The 20,841-nt window shown below is 40.1% G+C and overlaps 1 protein-coding gene across 1 annotated transcript; it reads left to right on the top strand.

The window, feature by feature from the left end:
* Positions 1-210: 210 nt before the first annotated feature.
* On the top strand, positions 211-20,496 carry FBXO9 (F-box protein 9). Its single transcript, XM_024121859.3, has 13 exons — positions 211-440; positions 3,370-3,456; positions 5,637-5,792; positions 8,013-8,070; positions 9,510-9,609; positions 11,616-11,746; positions 12,549-12,663; positions 15,406-15,524; positions 15,722-15,812; positions 16,396-16,491; positions 16,939-17,032; positions 17,937-18,088; positions 19,920-20,496. Exons 1-13 carry the CDS (start codon positions 438-440, stop codon positions 20,026-20,028), a joined length of 1,311 nt encoding a protein of 436 aa, XP_023977627.1. The 5' UTR covers positions 211-437; the 3' UTR covers positions 20,029-20,496.
* Positions 20,497-20,841: the final 345 nt, after the last annotated feature.

Raw genomic sequence — 20,841 nt, 5'->3', positions numbered from 1 at the left:
AAGTGCGCGGGCAGCGGAGCAGGGCGGCCCTCGAGGGCGGCGGCGGGTCAGCACTGCGCATGCTCGCTGCGCCGGCGCAGGTTTCCGCGGCAGGGGTGCATCTGCGCTGCGGCGTTCGGGGTCTCCAGCAGGGTCGGCGCTCCGGTGCGCGCCCAGTCCTCGGCTTCGGCGGGCCCCAGGCGTCCCTGCGCTCCGCAAGTCCCCGGCCGCCGCCCCAGCGCGCCGCGATCTGGCCCTCTGCCCTGCGAAAATGGCTGCCGTACGCCGGGCCCGCAGTTACTGCCGCTGCCTGGTGCGCTTCTCCGACCGAGAACTCTGCTAAGTCCCACTGCACCAGACGGCAGGAGTAGACACCGGACTCCCGGGGCACCTCCTCGCGGGGGCGGTGCCGAGGGGGCGCCGAGAGCCCCTCGGCCGCGGCCGGCTGGCCCGCCAGCATGGTAAAGCGCCGAGGAGCTCGGGCGGGCGGCGGGCGGGACGGCCCGGGCCTGCGGGGAGCCCCTGGGGAAGTGGAGAGGGGAAACCTGCGAGGGTTGGGGGTTGCACGGCTACTACCATCCTGGGGCCCTGGCCTGAGGGGGGCGGACAGTGCTAGCCCTGCCCGCTCCCCGGGGTTCCTTCCTGCCGAGCCCCCCAGCTGGGTCTCCAGGTGAGCAGAGCAGGTTTGCTGGACGGCCGAGAAAAATGCCTCTCGGCCTGCTGAGGGCATTGAATCAATCTCGTCCCTTTAATTAAAGCGAGCGTAGTTTGAGGTGAGCCGTCGCAACATCTGAAATCGGGAGGGAGCCTTGGCAAGTGGAGACACTTGTTGATCGCCCCCACCCCCCAAAAAGCCTGCCCATGGAGCCGCTGTTCTGACCCCTAAGGAGTCCTGGGTTTAGGAGGCACCTGCCCCAGGACGCGGCAGTTCCTGGGACAGGGTTTTGGCTGGCGGTCCTGGCGGCTTGGGGTTGGAGGGATTTTGTCTCATTTCACGGCAGTGAGGGCCCAAGCAGCGTCAGTGCGGTCCAAATGGAGGAACTGAGCAAAGCTTCAGAAATTGACAAAGCAGATTCCATGGGGCTATTGCGTGCTGGCATATGTAGTCTCTGCCTCATGCTGGCTTCAAATAAATTGTCCATCCTAGAAACTAATCTCTGGCTAAAGTTGAGTGATTCAAGAGTGAAATGATACCAAACTCATTAGCTTATAGTAGACACCCAAGTGTTTATTGAATACACGAATATTTGAATGAACTTATTTTATGAAGTCAATTTGGTGAATAGAAAAACACTAATTGACTATGCTTTTAAACTTTCAGAAATAGTTCTCTGACCAGGATTAAGCACTTAACTTTATTTCATTAGTCCCATGTGTAAAACAGTAAAAGGATGAACACATGAGCTACTCTAGTGAAAGGTGACGTTAGGTCAAACTCAGTTATGAAAAACAAAGTGAAAATTTCTGGATGACAGCCAAAGACCTACTTATTTCAAGTGGTATTTGAGTTGAAGAGCATAGTAGAACCCCAAATTTGATGGTTCTTATTATTGTCATTCTACTGTCAAAATCAAAGTCTTAGTGGATGAGAGCTCTATTAACACAGGTCAGGGGAGAAGATGCTGTCTGTATTATAGGCTTCCTGTCTTCTTACCTCATCCTTGAGATATGCATTCTATATCCTCATGGCATTTTATTTGTTAATTCATTTTTTTGAGCGCTTATTATCAGCCTGGCATAGTGCCAGACGTCAGATCTTGATGCCAATGCACTAATTCTAGCGAAAAAGACGAAATCTCAATACAAGTCTTAAGTGCTTTGATACCAGCACAAGTGTAATGGGAAAACAAAAGGGGCAAGTGAAAGGATCAGAATTTGTTTCCTACTGGGATAATCCCCGAGCTGAATCTTGAAGGATGAGTAGCAGTAGCCAAGTGACGAGGAAGAGGATGCAGGCATTCCAGATGCAGAGAGCAAGCAGCAGGTGCAAAAGCGCGGGGCTGGAGAGAGAGGGGAAGCTCTTGAAGTCAGTTTGGTGGGGCTGCTGGGCTAGAGGTAGAGGCTGAATTACTGAGATACCCCAGGGACCAAGGTCCCCTTCCATTAGCTGTCCTTAGAGTTTATAGTAATAAAGCAGACCCTTATTTGAGAAGAAAAAGAAATACACTTCTTAGATCTATAAAGTCAAACCCTTTTATTGTGTAATTTCCCATTACTGATGATCTGAGTAGGAAAAGCTCTCAGCTTAGAGACTTAAAAAAATTTATTTGACAGTGCGTTAATGCTCAAATTTTCCAGTTTTCTGGAAATTCATCCGAGGCTCAGCCTTTCTCATTTATTTCTTCACTGATTTAGCCTTTCCAGGGTGCCAGGCACTTTACCACGTACTAACTAGTTCACGTCTTACAGGCACCTCTGTTTTAAGTCTGGTTGCCAGAGATAAGATAGGGCGCCAGGCTTGTTTGTGTTGTGCTATGAAGTGGTGCAAGTATATCTGGTTGCTGTGCTCAAAGATAGGGGTTAATACAGACATTTTAGTCCTGGGAACAAATTACAACCCAAATTGGCAATTGTAAAACTTACCATGTTTGGCATGAGTGAAATTAAATAGGTTTTATTAATTTTATTTCTAACTAACCTTCAAAGTCACTTCCCTGATTGCCACATTTCTTTATAGAACTGAACACTTGAAGTGTTGAGCAAGTCTTATTTGCTAATAAGTGTGTTAGGTAATAGACTGCACCTAGGCAACATTTCGTTTTCACTGGAACCTAGGATCCAGTTTTATTTAGCAAACATTTATGGAGAATAAAAGGATAAAATGGAAGGAAACTGACCTGAGGCTTCTATTAAATCCCAAGCCGTGTGCAGTAGTTCCAGCCCAGCTTTATTCCACTCTACGTCAATAAAATAAAATGGAAGGAGCTTCTTTACAAAAACCTTCACTCTTACATGTCTTTGATTTGAATGAGCTTTTCTAGTACATTTAAAATATTATTAGACTAAAGTCATTCACACATTAATAACATTCCAGTTTGTGTGAAGAAGGGACAACCATATATGGACTATATATGGTCTTAAGAGATCCATGAAACAAAAACTATTTGAACTCTATACCACCAACTGTTATTTTCTGAAGCAAAGTTGTTCTTTTTAACCACCTACCAAAACATTGTAAGCTGGAGCCCAGTGAAGTTGTTTATTCTACACTATTAAAAAATTAAAGTATCAGACTTTTCTGACTGGAATCATTTAACTTACCTGTGAAGAAGATATTTAGAGAGAGGCAGCTATGTGTTTCACTGGTCAGGTAGCTGAATAGGAGATGTAGATTACCGAGGGAAACCGTGTTTGCTTATTCCTGAGCATTGTTTGCTTTCCCCCACTCAGGCAGAAGCTGAGGAAGATTGTCATTCCGACGCTGGCAGGGCAGGAGATGATGATGAAAACGAACGCCCTGCTGAGACAGATCTGCAGGCATGTTTCTTCATTTGTGCATTTAGTTCTTATTCTGTTGCTTTCCATACATAAGCAGGAGTTGGTCATAATTATGAAGATTCATAGGTTCTTATTTGCATTGAATGTAGCCGTATCTTCATACCGGTTTTTAGGATACTTAAGGTATAACTATGTTATAGATTTCTTTTTCTGTAAAAAGGAATATCAATAATTGCTGCTGTGTAATTCAATATGTGGGTTTAAAGTGTTCAAACCAAGGCATAAGCATGACTAAAACCCATCACCTTAAAGAAGAAGATTGACAGATTTGACCACCTAAAAGTTTAAAACCTATATATAGCAAAAGACCTCCTAAATCAAGAGAAATAATTAACTGGAAAAACTATTTACCATCTAGGGGAGGAGGATTAATATCTCTGATATAGATGTAACATCCTTATAAAAGTAGTAACAACATAGGATAGAAAGATAGGAATGGACAACTAATGGAAAAAATTAATATAAATATTTATGAAACATTAGAAGAGATAATTGGCCTCACTAATAATTTTTTAAAAATACAAATTAAATCAGCAAAGAATTTTTTTTTTTAAAAAGATCAGATTAGTGAATAATGCCTATTGCTGTCCGGGCTCTGAGAACACTCACGCAGTATACATGAAAGCATAAGTTGCTACAGCTTTTTTGGAGAGAAGATAAGCAATATGGATCAAAATGAAAAACATACATTCCCTTTGAACCAGCAATCCTACTTCTAGGAAATTAATCCTAAGGAAATAATAGGGGAAGTGAGTAAATATACACATACAAAAATGTTTACTGTAGCATTGTTTATATGGAAAAATGGAGTACAACCTAAATATCCATCACTTGTGTTAAGTAATGATGCATCCATACAGTGAAATATTCTGCAGCCGTTTAAAGGATAGGGTAAAGCTTTGTGCATCGAAATAGAAAAATATTCATTGTAGTTAGTTAAGTGCTTCGTACTGAATTTGTAATCTTTATAATACTTGTGCTTTTGGAGTGCACCATCTAGTAGGCATTAAGAGTGCTGCTAGGACTTCCCTGGCGGTCCAGTGGTTAAGACTCCACGCTTCCAATGCAGGGGCTCGGGTTCGATCCCTGGTCGGGGAACTGAGATCCCACGTGTTTAAGTCAGAGGTATATGTGTTACATTCGTAATAGGAAGGTGGGAGTCAAAGCAGTGTGCAGAATGTAGAGAAAAATTATTAAAAGCTTTCATGTTTTAAATCTGTACTTTTAAAAAAAAAAAGCCAGCACTAATATATACAATCCAATTACCAATGTCCTTCTTTGGGGGGAAGGGCATCCCAGGTTGGGTTCCCAGAAAGCAGACTCCGAGGTGGATGTAAGAGGTTTATTAAGCAGTGCTCTTGGAGTCAGCACCTGTGCCAGGGAGGCAGGGAGGGAAGCCGGAGTGGGTTGGGGGAGCTAGACGGCTTTGCAGTCTCGGTGGACCAACTCAGTTAATCCTGTGGAAGTTCTGAGGACTTCCTCAGAGCCGGGAAGAATGACCTTTCAGAGCGGGGTCTTTGATCACTCTCGTTGATCAGTCGTTGGGTGGGGAGCACCTGGGAAGGGGTGTGGTCTCCCTGAGGCCCTACTGCAGGGCAAGGGCTGAGGGCTGTTCTTCTGTGGCACTCCCAACAGTTCCTAATGGGGGGGTCTGGGCAGCACAGCAGAGCCCGCCACAGAGGGGGTTTCACTTTTTCTATGTTTAGATTCTTTTTAATGATATGTATTAGAAAAAATAATTTCTTTTAAAAAAGAGAAAGGTTATTAAAAGAAAGACTTGGGGCTCGCATACAGAATTTTGAGGTGATGTATTCCAAGGGAAGAAATGTTTGAAAGCATCTAAGTTCAGTCCCTAAGTGATGGCTTATATTTTCGTTTCCAATTAAAATTTGATTTTCTCATACCATTAGATTTCTCCTGTATAGACAATCTTATTTTAGGCAAAATGTCACGATTACTTCAAAGTCTTAAGCAAAATATTATCTTGGAAGATTACAGGTATTTAATAGTAATATTCAGTAATTTAATAATTTAAAGACAGTGTTTCCTCATCTTAGCATATGTATGTGTGTGGACATGGGTGTTGGAGCTATTGACAGATTGTTCCAGAGTTGAGCTCCTCTTCCTTGGTGGGTCCTGAAACATTCTTCTCCCCTCAGGCGCAACTCCAGAGGTTCCGAGCTCAGTGGATGTTTGAACTTGCCCCAGGTGGAGGCTCGAGCAATTTAGAATCTCGACCTTGGAGAGCAACGAGAGGCTCTTCACTGAGAGCAGCGGACACCAGAGGAAAGCAGGAGCTGGCAAAAGAAGAAAAGTTAAGTGTTAGAGGCGTTGTACTTGGAAAGATGGTGACAAGTGTGCCAGGGTGTCCATCCGTCACCACTTTTTGTAGGCCTTTGGATGACACATTACTCCTTTCCTACAGGTATACAGTCTTGCCAGAACTCTTTGGTAATATACACCCCTGAGATTCACTTGGTCTGAAAGACAGATGCCTCTGAATCTGTTAACAGAAGCCCGAAAGGGGAAGAAATTGGTTCAAATGTTAACACCTTCCCAAAGGTCATAATGCAATATTTTGTTATATTTTGAGTTGAACAGATTTATAGTGATGCAGTAATTACTTCCTTATCCTGGAAAATTTTGAATGCTTTCTAATGGTTCACCTCTTTCCTAGTGCTTGTTCAAAAAAAGTACACACAGCCCACCATTTCAGTTTTCACAACATTTGTCCCTCGGTGTCCGTGGATGCTCACCTTCCTTGTATGAAATGGTGCAGCATTTGCCTATAACCACGCACATCCTCCAGTATACTTTAAATCATCTCTAGATTACTTGTAATACCTAGTACAATGTAAATGCTCTGTAAATAGTTGTAAGTACAGTGTAAATGCTGAGTAAATAGTTACCAGTGCACAGCAAATTCAAGTCTTGCTTTTCAGAACTTTGTGGAATTCTTTTCAAATATTTTTGATCTGCAGTTGGTTGAATCCGAGGATGCAGAGAGCAGGGATGTGGAGGGCTGACTGTATCCTGTTACTCCACAGGGGTTGTCATCGTCATACCATCAGACCCAAGTTTTTCTTTACAAAAATTTGCCGTTTAATAATCGACATTACCATGATAACTAAAAACTTCCATATTTGTTTTGTTTCATTTTAATTTTGAAATAATCACAGATTCATAGCACAGGGGAGTCCTGTGCACCCTTCCCGTCCTCCCTTGACGGTGACACCTTCCGTAGCTAGACTTCTGGGAAGTAGACCTTGGTACAGTCCACAGAGCTTATTCAGGTTTCCAAGCACTTCACTGTGTGTATGTGTATAAATAGTTCTCTGCAATTAGCCGTGTAGCTTCATGTAACCACCACCACAATCAAGATACAGAACTGTTTTGTCACCACAGGGCTCCCTCTTGCTACCTTGATAGTTATACGCTCTCTTCCCCACCTCCTCCCCAGCCATTCCTAACCACTGGCAACCCCTACTCTGGCCTCCGTTTCTATATAATTTTGATATTCAAAAAGTGTTGTTTAATCCCTTTGAGGTCCGTCCCAGTTGTTGTGTGTGTCAGTAGTTTGTTGCTTTTTACCGCTCAGTCGTGTTGCATGGTGTTCACGTACCCCACTTTGTTTGACCACTCGCCTGTCGAGGGACATTTGGGTTTTTTCCAGTTTGGGGCTATTATTACTAGAACTGCTATGAATATACACATGCAGGTTTTTGCATGAACATGAGTTTTCATCCCTCTGGCCTAAGAGTGCAATTGCTAAGTTGTACGGTAAGTGCATGTTTGATTAAAAGAAACTGCAAACCGTTTTCCAGAGCATCTGCACCATTTTCCCTCCAGCAGTGTATGAGTGATCCAGTGTCTCCACATCCCCGTCACCATTTAGAGTTGTCATTACTTTTTAATTTTAGCCATTCTGATAGGTGTGTAGTGATACCTCCTTGTGATTTTAATTTGTATCTCCCTAATGGCTAATGATGTTGAATATCTTTCCATGTGCTGTTTCCCATCTTTATATGCCCCTCTGTGAAATACCTGTTTGTCTTTTCTGATTGGATTGCTCATGTTTTTACTGTTGGGTTTTGAGAGTTCTTTATGTATTCCAAATACAAGTCCTTTGTTGAATATGTGGCTTGTAAATTCTTTCACTTTGTAGCTTGTCTTTTCGTCCTCTTAACAGGGAATTTCACAGAGCAAAAGTTTTAATTTTGATGAGGTTTAATTTATCAGTTTTTCCTTTTATAGATTGTGCTTTTGGTGTCAAGTATAAGAACTCCTCGCCCAAGTCTCCCAGATTTTCTCTTTCTTTTTTTTTCTAAAAGTTTTTAAAGTTTCACTTTTAAGTCCTTGATCCATTTTCGAGTCACTTTTTATGCAAGCTGTGAAGCTGATGTTGACACTCATTGTTTTGCCTGTCGCTGTCTAACTGTTGTAGCACCATTTGTTGGAAAGGCTATCCTTCTACCACCCACACTCATTTTTAGTACAGATTTTCAGAAATTGTTTTTCACTATTTATTTTTATAGGCTCGAGAACTCTTCCTAAAAGCAGTAGAAGAAGAACAAAATGGAGCTCTCTATGAAGGTAAAAACTCAGGTCCCAGGATCATCTTGTCCTGACAGTTTTGAATAAGAATTCTTTGCTATTCACCAATTTTTAAAAAATAGAATATATTTATACAGAACATCAGTCTCTATATTTGATATTGATTTTTAAAAAATAAAAATTGTATTTTTATATAACCTTTCTCTTTCCAAAAAATATTGCTGAGAAACATCATATATTGGTAGGATTAGTAAAATAACCTTTTTCTATATTTAGGGTTTAGTATTTATTCTTCATTATTAAAGTCGTAAAAATACTGTTGCTTATTGAAAAATAGTGGGATATGCTATTGAAAAAATAGGATATGCTCCTTTTATAGGTGAACGTTATTTCAGAGGAGGAGATTATAAAGGATAGATGGAGGAACATGTACATGCTTTCTAAATTCTAATGTACATTTTAGAGAAGGAATACTCTTCAGCCTTAATTGTCTCTTTTATTAGGCCAGTAGAAATGTGTAAGTAAACCAAGTGGTGGGGCTGTTTACCAGATTAGGTTTGTAATTAGGCTTTCATTTCCTGATAGAAAAGCTGTTAATTGGGGCATGGAAAAAAATGCTAGCGCTTGAGTGGTTTGAAAATGCCCCCCAAATAACATTTTCAAAATTACTGCATTTATTTGCAAGTTTCTTCTAGGGGTTTTTTCGCTCTGAGATATGAAAAGGGCCCAAATGGTGATATCCCGCCACAGCCTTTATTAGCCTGTGAGATTCCTGTCTCCACGTAGTTTACAGTCACTCACCCAGAGTAGCAGAACATGGCAGAGTGGACTGAACTGAATGGACTTCATCTGTGGGGAAAGAACTAGTCAGCTTCTGCAGCCCCAAGTTCTGTGGTATGTCTCTGTGGGAGAGACTGCTCAGTGTTCTAAGTTCTAAACCACCTGGCCAGCAGATTTATTTAAAAACAGGTTTTATAGGTTACTTAGCTAAGTAAGAGGCAGCTGGACTAAAGGAAGTTGGATTTGAAGAATAAATTCCAATAAATTCCAAAAAACCCTTCTCCTTATTCTACTCAGGAGGAAACATTTGATTTTCCTCAACTCTGCATCCTACAAAGAAGTTTGCTAACAGGTGTTTTTGTTGGGGCTGCAGCAGTGGCATTTTCAAAGCACAGAGAAAGACAGCCACGTATAAGATCACTTCTGACAATATGCAAGAGGCAGAGGGAAAAGGTGGGCCAAAAGATCAGAGTAAAATGCAACATCTTAAGTTTCTATAATGTGAGAGCTTTAGAAAAAGACTATTTCTGACTAGTAGGGTTTGGAAATAAGTTTGGTCACTGCTACTGTTGCATGTAGAAAAAGGGAATTTGGCTGTTTATAAAGAAAGTTACCAAATTAAACCACAATTAGGGTAATCAAAGGAAATGACAAAAAATGTGTGGTCATAGCTAATTTAGCTTTATTTTTTCTTTTAGCCATCAAGTTTTATCGTAGGGCTATGCAACTTGTACCTGATATAGAGTTCAAGATTACTTATACCCGGTCTCCAGATGGTGATGGCGTTGGAAACAGCTAGTGCGTACATAATTTGATAGACAGTAATATATAGAGTTTGTTAAAGTTAAGCGTCTTTGCCCTGTTGACTCTTGATAATGATAAGAAGACGGTGCCAATTCTGTTGTTATATAGTCTTTAGTATAAAGACTTGTTTATAAACTTGTAGAAAATTTTTAATTAGGGAAATTTTAAGAGTAAAGTATAGAAATGCATATTTTAAACAGGTGTAACAAAAATTAGGTGATGAAAGAGTTTTTTTTTTTTAAATAAAAGCAGTGATTAGTGAAAGGAGTAAATTAAAGGACACATTTCAACTTTCTGAGACCTATAAAGTCAAAACTATTAAAATGTGATCAGGACAAGCCTGAAAAATGTTAATGGTTGAAATTGGGTACATAGTGTTTTATTACACTAGTCTTTCTCCTTTTGTATCCGTTTGAAATGATACATTTTTTAAAAGGCTTTTTATTAGGAAAATGCTGGACTCCAACCAGACTTTTTTGTAGATAGAATACTGTTAAGACTGTAACATTTGTTTAACAACACAGGGGCCGGACATAAGCACTCCTAAAAGAAACCAAAGAAACCGTGTTTCATCGTACAGATGCCATTGGCATCACGGTCATGGAGTAGCATTGACTGTTTATATGGACAGAGACCAAAAGAACATATTTTTAAGCCAATACTTTTGAAGCTGTGTGTAAAACAATTATAAAATTGTATTGGCTTAACCCCTCTCTCTCCCAAAGCTCATATTAGAAGGGAAGGGAGTCTGTCCCCACAAGAGGATGTCAGGTTTAAAATGAGCAGTACATAGAAAAATAGAATTTTGGTGATGAGATATTATATTACTTCTGCCATGAAACAATTAAGAGGTTACCTTTATCGATAACGCTGATCGCCAGTGCTGTTTAACTGCTTATACTATTAACATTTAAGCTTTGGCTAAGCCATATTTTAAAAAATCCTGATGAAGTCAGCATTTATTGTCTGTTTGGGGCTAATAATATTGTTCACTAAATTAGATTTAATAACGTGAGGTAGTTCATACTCAAAAGGACTCGTTTGGGCTTTTTCTAAACCTTCTTTAAATTTGGATAGAGTCCTTTAGACCCAGCTCTTATCTAGTTTTATAAATAGACACCAAGTGCTGTTAAGAAAGGTTGTATTAAAACATTAAAGAAACATTTCTTTCTCTCCCGTCCTGTTACACAAACCCAGATGCTGTGAAAGTTCTTTAAGGGTACAGTTTATTTTCTTATCAGACTTAACAGGCCCTAAAAGCCTCTGCTATTTTTTTTGCCTTCTGTAAAAAGCTGGTAGCATAGCCCTGCAGTCCATCTAGCCTTGGCCGCATGTGCCCTTTGTTGTCTTATAATAAGCCTATCCTGGTTTTCTAACTTCATCCTCATCCAACCTTTTTGTAAGTCTGATCATTTTTAAGGTTACTATTAGCAAAAATGGAAAGCTATATATTTTTCTAGAACTCTGTGTATTTGTTTATACTGATAAATTATTTGTGGACCCTGCTTTTTAAAATTACATATTTTCCTCTCTAAAGGTAGGGTGATAAGGCACATACGTTAGAAAACCCTTGGTAAGTAAGCACCTCAGATAACATTTGTATATTTTATTTTTATCCAGTTACAATGGATTATGGTCACTTAAAAGGATATATTTACATAAGATTTAAAAAAATCATTTGAAAGTATCTTTTTACCAATTCATGAAATCTCTATTAACCATAAAACTAATTAATTAAATATCAACACCTGTATCCAAAAATTCTAATTCTTTCTCTGTGGGAATTAAAATTGCTGAAACTTTTTTCTTCAAAAATTTGGTATGGTACCCCTTTGCAAGGCAGGGTAACCATTTATCATATAAAAAAGAAAAGTAGTTAGAAGTTTGCTTTTAGATGACTTTTTCTAAAGCAGATTTTGAAAGTACTGTGGAAAATCATTTTCTAAGCTGTGTTGTGTAGACTGTGGCACTTCGTTCACTCACCTCCCTTCTTTTCTCAGCATTGAAGATACTGATGATGACAGCAAGATGGCAGACCTCCTGTCCTACTTCCAGCAGCAGCTCACGTTTCAGGAGTCTGTGCTCAAACTGTGTCAGCCCGAACTTGAGAGCAGTCAGACTCACATATCAGGTGTGACTTCATGGTCGTTATAACTCAGTGAGAAATACTTTTCCTTAGATTTACATTTTCCAACCTTACAAGGTCAGATAGCTTGTCAGACAGTTGCTCTAGTTCAAAGTATGGTGGGAGATCTAATTGTAATTAACTTGTGCATACTGATAAACTTTTCAAGATCCGAAGTAGAGTGGAATTTGTAGCACAGTTGTTAAAGGGTGCCATTCTTTTTTCAGTGATGCTCTGCGAGGGTGAATGTGTGAGTTGGGGCGGCCCTCAGAAAACTGGAGGAACACTGGCATCGTCAGGCACTTCAGCCAAGTTGGACGGTAGTCCTGAGATGGGCTGAATGTTTAAAAATTGATGGGGTTTTTTTTCTTTTCATATGTTAAATGTTGTTTAATTAGCTATGGGACTTTCCAGAGGAGGACAATTGAAAATTTCCAAGGAGATGGAAATAATTTTTTAATGTTAACAAATGCATACGCATGCATACATACTAGACTGTTTTTCTAACGTATCTATTTTTATGTATCTTGATGATGAAATGACCTTCCAAGGGAAAGGGGTACTTTATAAAAATACCTTCAGATCTGTTCAATACTGAAAAAACAAAGATATTTTGTGTCTTGATGTTAGGAACCATTATTACTTCTGGGTAGTTAAATATACCTGTGCTGTAGTTAAATATACCTGTGCAGTACTGAAGGTGCGGTTTATAAAATTTAAGGAATACATAAAGATATCTGCATGGAGAACGTGACAGCAGAGTGATGTATAGGAAGGAGAGTCACTGAGAGGATAGTTTCCTTTGCAGCACTGCCGATGGAGGTCCTGATGTACATCTTCCGATGGGTGGTGTCGAGCGACCTGGACCTCAGATCCTTAGAGCAGTTGTCACAGGTGTGCAGAGGATTCTATATCTGTGCCAGGTACTTACTGTTTTTTTTTTTTTGAGCAACTCTGACAGTGGTGAAAAACATATCAACAAAGTGAAAAGACAACCAATGGACTGGGAAAAAATATTTGCAAACCATATATCTGATAGGGGGTTGATATCCAAAATGTATAAAGAACTCATACAACTCAATTGCAAAAAACCCCAAATCTAACTAAAAAATGGGCAAAGGACCTGAATAGATGTTTTCCCAAAGAAGATATACAAATGGCTAACAGGTACGTGAAAAGTTGCTCAACATCATTAGTCATTAGGGAAATGCAAATCAAAACCACAGTGAGATATTAGCTCATGCCTGTTTGAATGGCCATCATCAAACAGGCGAGATAAATGTGGATGTAGAGAAAAGGGAGCCCTTTCGCACTGTTGGTGGGATTATGAATTGGTATAGCTACTATGGAAAACAGTATGGAGGTTCTTCAAAAAATTAAAAATAGATCTACCATATGATCCATCAGTTCCACTTCTGAATATATATCCAAAGGAAACAAAAACACTAACTCTGAAACATATCTGCACCCCATGTTCATAGAAGCATTATTTACAATAGCCAAGACATGGAAGCAACCTGAGTGTCCGTGGATGGATGAATAGATAAAGAACATGTGGTATATATAAACAATGGAATATTATTGAGCCATGAAAAATGCAGAAATCCTACCATTTGTGACAACATGGATGGACTCTAAAGGCATTATGTTAGGTGAAGTAAGTCAGAGAAAGACAAATGCTGTATGATCTTACTTACATGTGACGTCTACATAGAAAAGGAGAATAGACTTGTGGTTACCAGAGGTGGGGGAGGGAGGAAGGTGGTCAAAAGGTACAAATAAGTACTAGGGATGTAATGTACAACATGATGACTATGGTTACCATCGCCATATGATAGAGAGTTGTTAAGAGAGTAGGCCCTAGGAGTTCTCATCACAGGAGACCTTTTCTTTTTATTGTATCTGTATGAGATGATGGATGTTCACTAAACCTATTGTGGTTTATTTCACAATCGATGTAAATCAGACCATTGTGCTGTACACCTTAAATTTTTACAGTGATGTGTGTCAAATATTTTTCAGTAAAATTGGGAAAAGAGTTATACTTTTTTTTTTTTTTTTTTTTTTTTGCGGTACGCGGGCCTCTCACTGTTGTGGCCTCTTCCGCTGCGGAGCACAGGCTCCGGACGCACAGGCTCAGCGGCCATGGCTCACGGGCCCAGCCGCTCCGCGGCATGTGGGATCTTCCCAAACCGGGGCACGAACCCGTGTCCCCTGCATCGGCAGGCGGACTCTCAATCACTGTGCCACCAGGGAAGCCCAAGAGTTATACTTTTAAAATCTGGTTATGTGAAGAATAATCATAGTTCAGTGTAACTTTATTTAAGACAGGTAATCGTTTATGAATGTCTTATATAAAAATAAATACTTTATCCTTAGCATCTAGAACTTTTTTTATAACTTTATGTAGTTCTTAAAATTCAGATGCATTGTTTTTAAATAACCTAATTTCATTTGGTGTCTTGTGTTTTGGGTAAAACATTTGAATTACTTTAAAGCCTTTGGGGTTTTTTTGGTGATTCTGTGTGCATTTCTGTTTAACAAGTACCTATCAAGCACCTAGTGGATTGACCCAGCCTTTTGAAATTGGGGTCTCTAGCACTGTTATTCCATTAACTTTCCTTTTAATTACACATGAGAAAACAAAAAGGGAATTAAGAAAATAAATTTTCAGGGGTAGGATAAAATTTGGTTATAAAAGTATTCGTTAAAAGAAAAAAATTTAAATATGTTGCAATGTAAATTTGGGGGGTTTATCTCTTTTTGCAGTCTGGCTTCAATATAAGTAATTCCTACGTCTTTAAAACTGAATATTTTCAGTTAAAGATGGTGTTAAAATTATTTTGAGTTGTATTAGAACCATGTCAGTTGCTTCGCTTTTTGCAGTAATCCCATGACAAAGTCTTGTTAGGGTTAGGGTTGGTGCTGTCTTCAAAGCTGATCTCCAGTCTGACCATTTCACTGTTTCTCCGAGTACCATTCTGGCTCAGCCACCATTAGGCCTGGTCTGGATTATGGCATTGGCATCCTGTGTGGTCTCTGGGCTTCCGCTCTTACACACCGGGAGCACATTCTCCATAGACCACCAGTCATCTTTTAAAAGCATCGGTCCTGCTCAGAACCCTCCAGTGGCCTGCACTTCACTCAGAGGGCCACTCCCGCCTGTAGACCACTACGTCACCTGCCCCTGACCGCCTCTTCACGCATGTAGTCTGCACTTCACCCAGTCACTTTGCTGCAGCCACATGATCCTTCTCGCTCCTGCTGAACACGCTGGCCACACTCCAGCCCTTGGGCTTTGCATGCTGTAGCTTCTGCCAGGATACCCTTCCTCGTCACCGTAGACACCTGCCCAGAAAATAATAGTCTCTGTTTCCCCACCACCATCGTCCTTGTCCTTTTACTCTGCTTTGTTTCTTTTCGTACTGAGCACACTACCAGAAACTTTTCTCTCGTTTTCTTTTTTTTTGTTTGCTTTCCCTGTAAAAGAGCAGGGCCTTTGCCCTGTCCATCAGTCTGTCCCCCAGTGCCCAGGACAGTGCCTGGCCGGCACTCAACCAATATTGCCGAATAGAAGATGGCTGGTGGCAGGAGTGCTTCTCATGTCTGAGTGCGGATAGGGACTCACCTGTTATATGTATTGATGTTGTGCTTTTATTACCTAGAGACCCTGAAATATGGCGTTTGGCCTGCTTGAAAGTTTGGGGCAGGAGCTGTATTAAACTTGTTGCATATACATCCTGGAGAGAGATGTTTTTAGAAAGGCCACGTGTTCGGTTTGATGGTAAGTTGAACTCTTTAGAGCAATGGTGACCTGTTGTGCTGATTTTGAGAAATACACCGTCTTAATTTTCTGTAACAGAGCTGAGTACTATAAGTATATTTAAAGGAAACCACAATAAAAACAAAACTGGGAACATGTTACATGGTTGTAAAAGTTTTTTATTATGTTCTTTTTAAAAAACCTGTTTCTTTTTATAGGAGTGTATATCAGTAAAACCACATATATTCGTCAAGGGGAACAGTCTCTTGATGGTTTCTATAGAGCCTGGCACCAAGTGGAATATTACAGGTACAACTGTAGTAAACTGAGTGAGTGAAAAATTCTCTCTCTCCAAGTATTGGTTCGTAGTTATTGGACATCTGTTCTTTGTGGCTTTTGCATTTATCCACAAAATGGCCCTCAGTATTTTCATCCAGTGTTATAACAGGAACTGCACTCAAAGAACCAGTAGGTTAAGATAAATCAGTTAATTCCTCTTGGCCTCTAAACGTAAGAATTACTATAAAGTCATTCTAGAGCTCCTCCGTGTCTCCTGCCTTGTCAGGTAGCTCGTGCTGTTACTCAGGCTTACTGTTCACCAGATACTAGTGTCACTGAGAAACGAGTAAGCTATGGTAACTGGTCTGTAATAGCATTGGGCCTCACTTTTGTTTGACATTAGTTAGTGCTTTAGGGAAAAACATACAAATGCTTTGGTTCTCTTCTGCTGGCCTCACAGGTCATGTTTGTGTCAATGATGTTTTGCCAGTTCTTTGGTCCATGGTATTTCCATTTTGGTTTCACAGCTATGAATAAATAGGTTTCGGTACCAGTAAATAAGGATGTGTTTTATATTTGCATGTGGCGTTTTGGTGTTTTCCTTGTTTCACAGGTACATAAGGTTCTTCCCGGATGGCCACGTGATGATGCTGACCACCCCTGAGGAGCCCCAGTCCATTGTTCCACGTTTAAGAACCAGGAATACCAGGTAGTGTCTTTCTGTAGTTTTCTATCCAGTCCACATTTTAGGTGGTAATTTGCAGATTATGTAACTTAATACTGGATTAAAGAAGCAGTCCTCTAGGGCACTTGTGAAAAATACCAATCCCGGGAATTCCCTGGCAGGCCATTGGTTGGGACTTGGCAATTTCACTGCTGAGGGCCCAGGTTCAGTCCCTGGTTGGGGAGCTAGGATCCCACAAGCTGTGTGCAGCACGGCCAAAAGAAAAAAAAAAAAAACTGATCCCTGGGCCTCTCCCCAGAGATGTCCCTCAGTAGGTCTGGGGCCTTGGAAACTAGGTTTACTCACATCCTAGCTGATTGTCCTCAGGCAAATTGAATAAACACTTCTGACTAACCCGTTACTTTCTCGATTACTTAAATAAATACACATTACTGATTAATAGATTTAAAGTGTTTTTTTTTTAATTTTTAGAACTGATGCAATTCTACTGGGCCATTATCGCTTGTCACAAGATATAGACAATCAGACGAAAGTATTTGCTGTGATAACTAAGAAAAAAGAAGAAGTGAGTATGCAAGGTGGAATTGGCAGTTTCCTTTTAATTTCCTTACCCTGCTCATTCAAGCATTCTTGATTAGAAAGGTTAAAAAATACTGTTTCATAATTTATACAAAATGGGTGTTGACTTACAGTATATCTCTGAGGAGAGCTGGAGGGTTTCTAAAATACAGTTATTTTTTATTGGATCAACTTATTCGTTCTTCTCCAAGTTTCCTTTTCTGGTCCAGGTTTTTTACACATGAAAACGTAAAGCCAAAGTAACTATTAGTTATTCTGTGAAATAACTAGTACAGTTATATATGACTATGTTTTTGCTTTTCTCATTTTGAATCCTAGGAGATTTTCTTCCTAAATGGACTCATAGAGATAATTCTTTCACAAGGATATTTTTAGAATTTCAGTTTGTACTGGAAATAAGCTGAAGTGAGATAAGTTCCTTCTTCCTTTTCTTGCAAAAGGAAAAAAAAAAATGCCGAGCAAATACAATGGCTGAATTATTACATTCCAGGGTATTTTAAATTCTCTTAACAGATTAAGGGGCTAATTTTTTCCACAGCTTTTCTCCATGTGCCTTTTTTCAGTCCTGGTTGAAAACGCTAACGTGTACTCAAGAAGTCAGTTGTGAGGCAACGATGCGGTCGCACATCACACCTGGGGTTGTTGTGACGACTGACTGAGATGGTGATGATGGAGGGAAGAGCCTTCTGTGTTTAGCGTCCTTCGCGTATTTCCAGGCACTCATACACATTCTCAGTTGATAACCAAAATAGCTGTTTACTATGTGCAGATAGTATGTAACTTAGCATGTTTCTGAGGTATTTATGTACAGATGTAGCACCATCCATCTCTCTGTCTCTCTGTCAGTGAAGGGAGGCCTCACTGTTGCTCTCGCACCTCTTCTTTTACAGAAACCACTTGACTATAAATACAGATATTTTCGCCGTGTCCCTGTACAAGAAGCCGATCAGAGTTTTCACGTGGGGCTTCAGCTGTGTTCCAGTGGCCACCAGAGGTTCAACAAACTCATCTGGATACATCATTCTTGTCATATTACTTACAAGTAGGCGAACGCAGTAAAAATCCCAAGGTTACAGACTAGATGTGTCCTTCCTGTTCAGCTGAGGGACTCAGATAGGGTTTGATTCCTCAGAGTTAACGTTCGATTACAAAGCAGAACCACAGCATAATAATCCTGCAAACCAAGGAAACAGCCAACTGGAAGCAAACTAAAAGTGGACCAGGAAGTGGAGCATTCAGAGCTCCTGCCCATTATTGCCCATGGTAATGCTAGTGGGCACCTACCCTGTGGGGTTGAGAGCAGCTTCCGTGCATGGATGGTGCCTGGACACTAAGCTGTCCGTGCGTGACTTCATTCATTGGCTTACTCAAGGCAGTTGTAAAGCACCAAGACCTCTTTTCTTCTCCCATGTTTCAGTCTTATCATTTTTCACCTGATTTCCATTTGGTTTATCCCCAGGGATTATACCCAGATTTAAAATAAGTTGTAGTTAGGAAAGTAAGTCTGCTGAAAAGATCTCGTGTGTTCCAAAGCCAAATCTATTAGTGGTTCCTATTTAAAGCTCTTTGTCCTATGAGTTTGGATTTACTTGTATGAAATAATTAATGAGCAGATGAGAATGTGTGAGAAAGGAACAGTGCAGAAATGAGAAAAGTTAAAAAAAAGGAATTAGGAAAGTGAAATGTCAGTTCGTGTGGATACAGATCTTAGCTGTTGTTAGGTTTGAAAGAACACCGGTGTGTGCCCGAGGGTCTCGATGCCAGTTGAAATCAGAATTCTGAGAGGCAGGTTGTGAGGTCAGCTTCCATTAGCCTCCTTCACAACCTCGACCACGTTGCTGAAAACTTCCTCTGTCACGTTTCCATCTTACGAATAACTTCCCACTCATCTGGGAGGTCCTGACAGCTGAGAGAGAGCGTTTTTCTCTCTTCTCATCCTTACCTACTGGTCCTACTATCTTTTTGCTTCTCTGAGTAATCTGTGAAGTGGAATCTTTTTTTTTTTCTTTTCAAAGAAAGAAACCAAACCCAGAAGTAGGACCAAGCAAATGAAAAGCATCACATCTTAAGAGAAAAAAGTGACGTCATTTGCCAATGATCACGTTGCCCTCCTTGTAATAATATCTATAAAGTCACTTGAATTTTATGTTTTTGTTTATTTCTCCTTTTTTGTTTTATTTCTCCTTTTTTGTTTTTAGGAGAAAATTAAAAGCTGTGGTAATATAACTCGTCACCTGCTTCCCCTCCAACCTGAAATTATGCTGTTGATCATGCAAATATGAACTCAAATTCTGTTCTAGGATTATAATTCTTTCTAAAATACATTTTAACAAGAGCTTTACAAAGTCTATAGCCTTTGACTTAGAAATTCTACTCTTAGGGATCCGTTTTGTTTTGTTGATATTCAAAAATATCACATCATTTTTAATTGCCAAATATTGAAACAGCCTACATCTCCAACAAAAGGAGAATTAAGTAAATGTGGTATAAGTAGACAGTGAAATATTATGCAGCCACAGAAATGGCTTCTGAAGAGTATTTAATGACGTGAGGAAATGCTTATGTCATAATGTTTAAAAAAGCAGGATGACAAGTAGAGTATGATCTCAGCAGTAAAGTTTGATAGCAAGGTTGAAGTGCCTGGAGGAAATGCTTCATGAGGCCGTATCTGGGTGATGGGATGATGAGTGATTTTTCTAAATTTTTCAAATTTTCTATAATACACTATATTATTTAGAATTGACTGAGATGAATTAAATTTTAAAAAGGCTAAAGCCTAAAATAAACTCCTCCCCCCCCCCAAAAAAAATAGGCAAGGATTTCAAATGAGTTGATATTTCCTGGTAACGAGTGATTCTGTGCTTTCTTTCCAGATCAACTGGAGAGACTGCGGTCACAGCTTTCGAGATCGACAAGATGTACACGCCCCTGCTGTTTGCCAGGGTGAGGAGCTACACTGCCTTCTCTGACAGGCCCCTGTAGCCCTCACGTCCGCCCCTGCCACGATGCATGAATAAAAGTATATAGAGAAACAAGAGCACCTAAGTTATAAATGTACATATATTATATATATATGGAATTGGAACTTATTTTACATTGTTGGAGTTCTTTCAAGAAGAGTATAAATTGATTATTTTTTTTATGTAAAGAGAGAGTTGATTCTTGGGGAGTTTGTTTTGAAATTATTATAAGTTACAGTACATTTATGTTGTGAAAAACCACATGAGATTTAAATCATGCCCTTTTTCAAGCAGATTTCTGAGCAGATTCTGTCACATAGGTCGTCTTCTGCCTGACCAGCCCAGTATTTAAATGCATCAGGGGAGCACCCCATGGGATCAGCATTTATTTCACACGTGACATAGTGTCTTTCACTAAAGGCTCAAAATGTGAACACCTGTTCTGGATTTGTTTGAAACTTTGACCAATAAAGATCATAAATAAATGTTTCTTTCAAGAAAACGTATTTGGACAGCCTTTTTAAAATGTCAGAATGATAAACACTCCTAAGGTAGCCAGCGAAGGCTTACGAATGAATGAGCGCCTCTTTCGTCTTGGTCTTCCTACACAGCCACAGACTATAGTATCTGTACTCTGACCCCATCCAGGCCCCCTACAGATACGTGACATTAGGTGAGAAAGGGTGACTCCTTCAGGGCCAGTACTCTTCTTCAACAAGCTCAGCCGATCGTCTTTGTTCCTAAAAGAGCAGGAGCGGATCATGTAAAACCAGGCCTAACTCTCTCCAGAACTAAAGTTGGGAGAGAGCCAGCCACCAAGTGAACTGTACGTTAC

The sequence above is a fragment of the Physeter macrocephalus genome, chromosome 18 (genome assembly GCF_002837175.3).
Source record: "Physeter macrocephalus isolate SW-GA chromosome 18, ASM283717v5, whole genome shotgun sequence".
NCBI classification, from domain to species: Eukaryota; Metazoa; Chordata; class Mammalia; order Artiodactyla; family Physeteridae; genus Physeter; species Physeter macrocephalus.
Note: the sequence above shows the minus strand (reverse complement) of the source record. Positions and strands in the feature narration are given on the sequence as shown.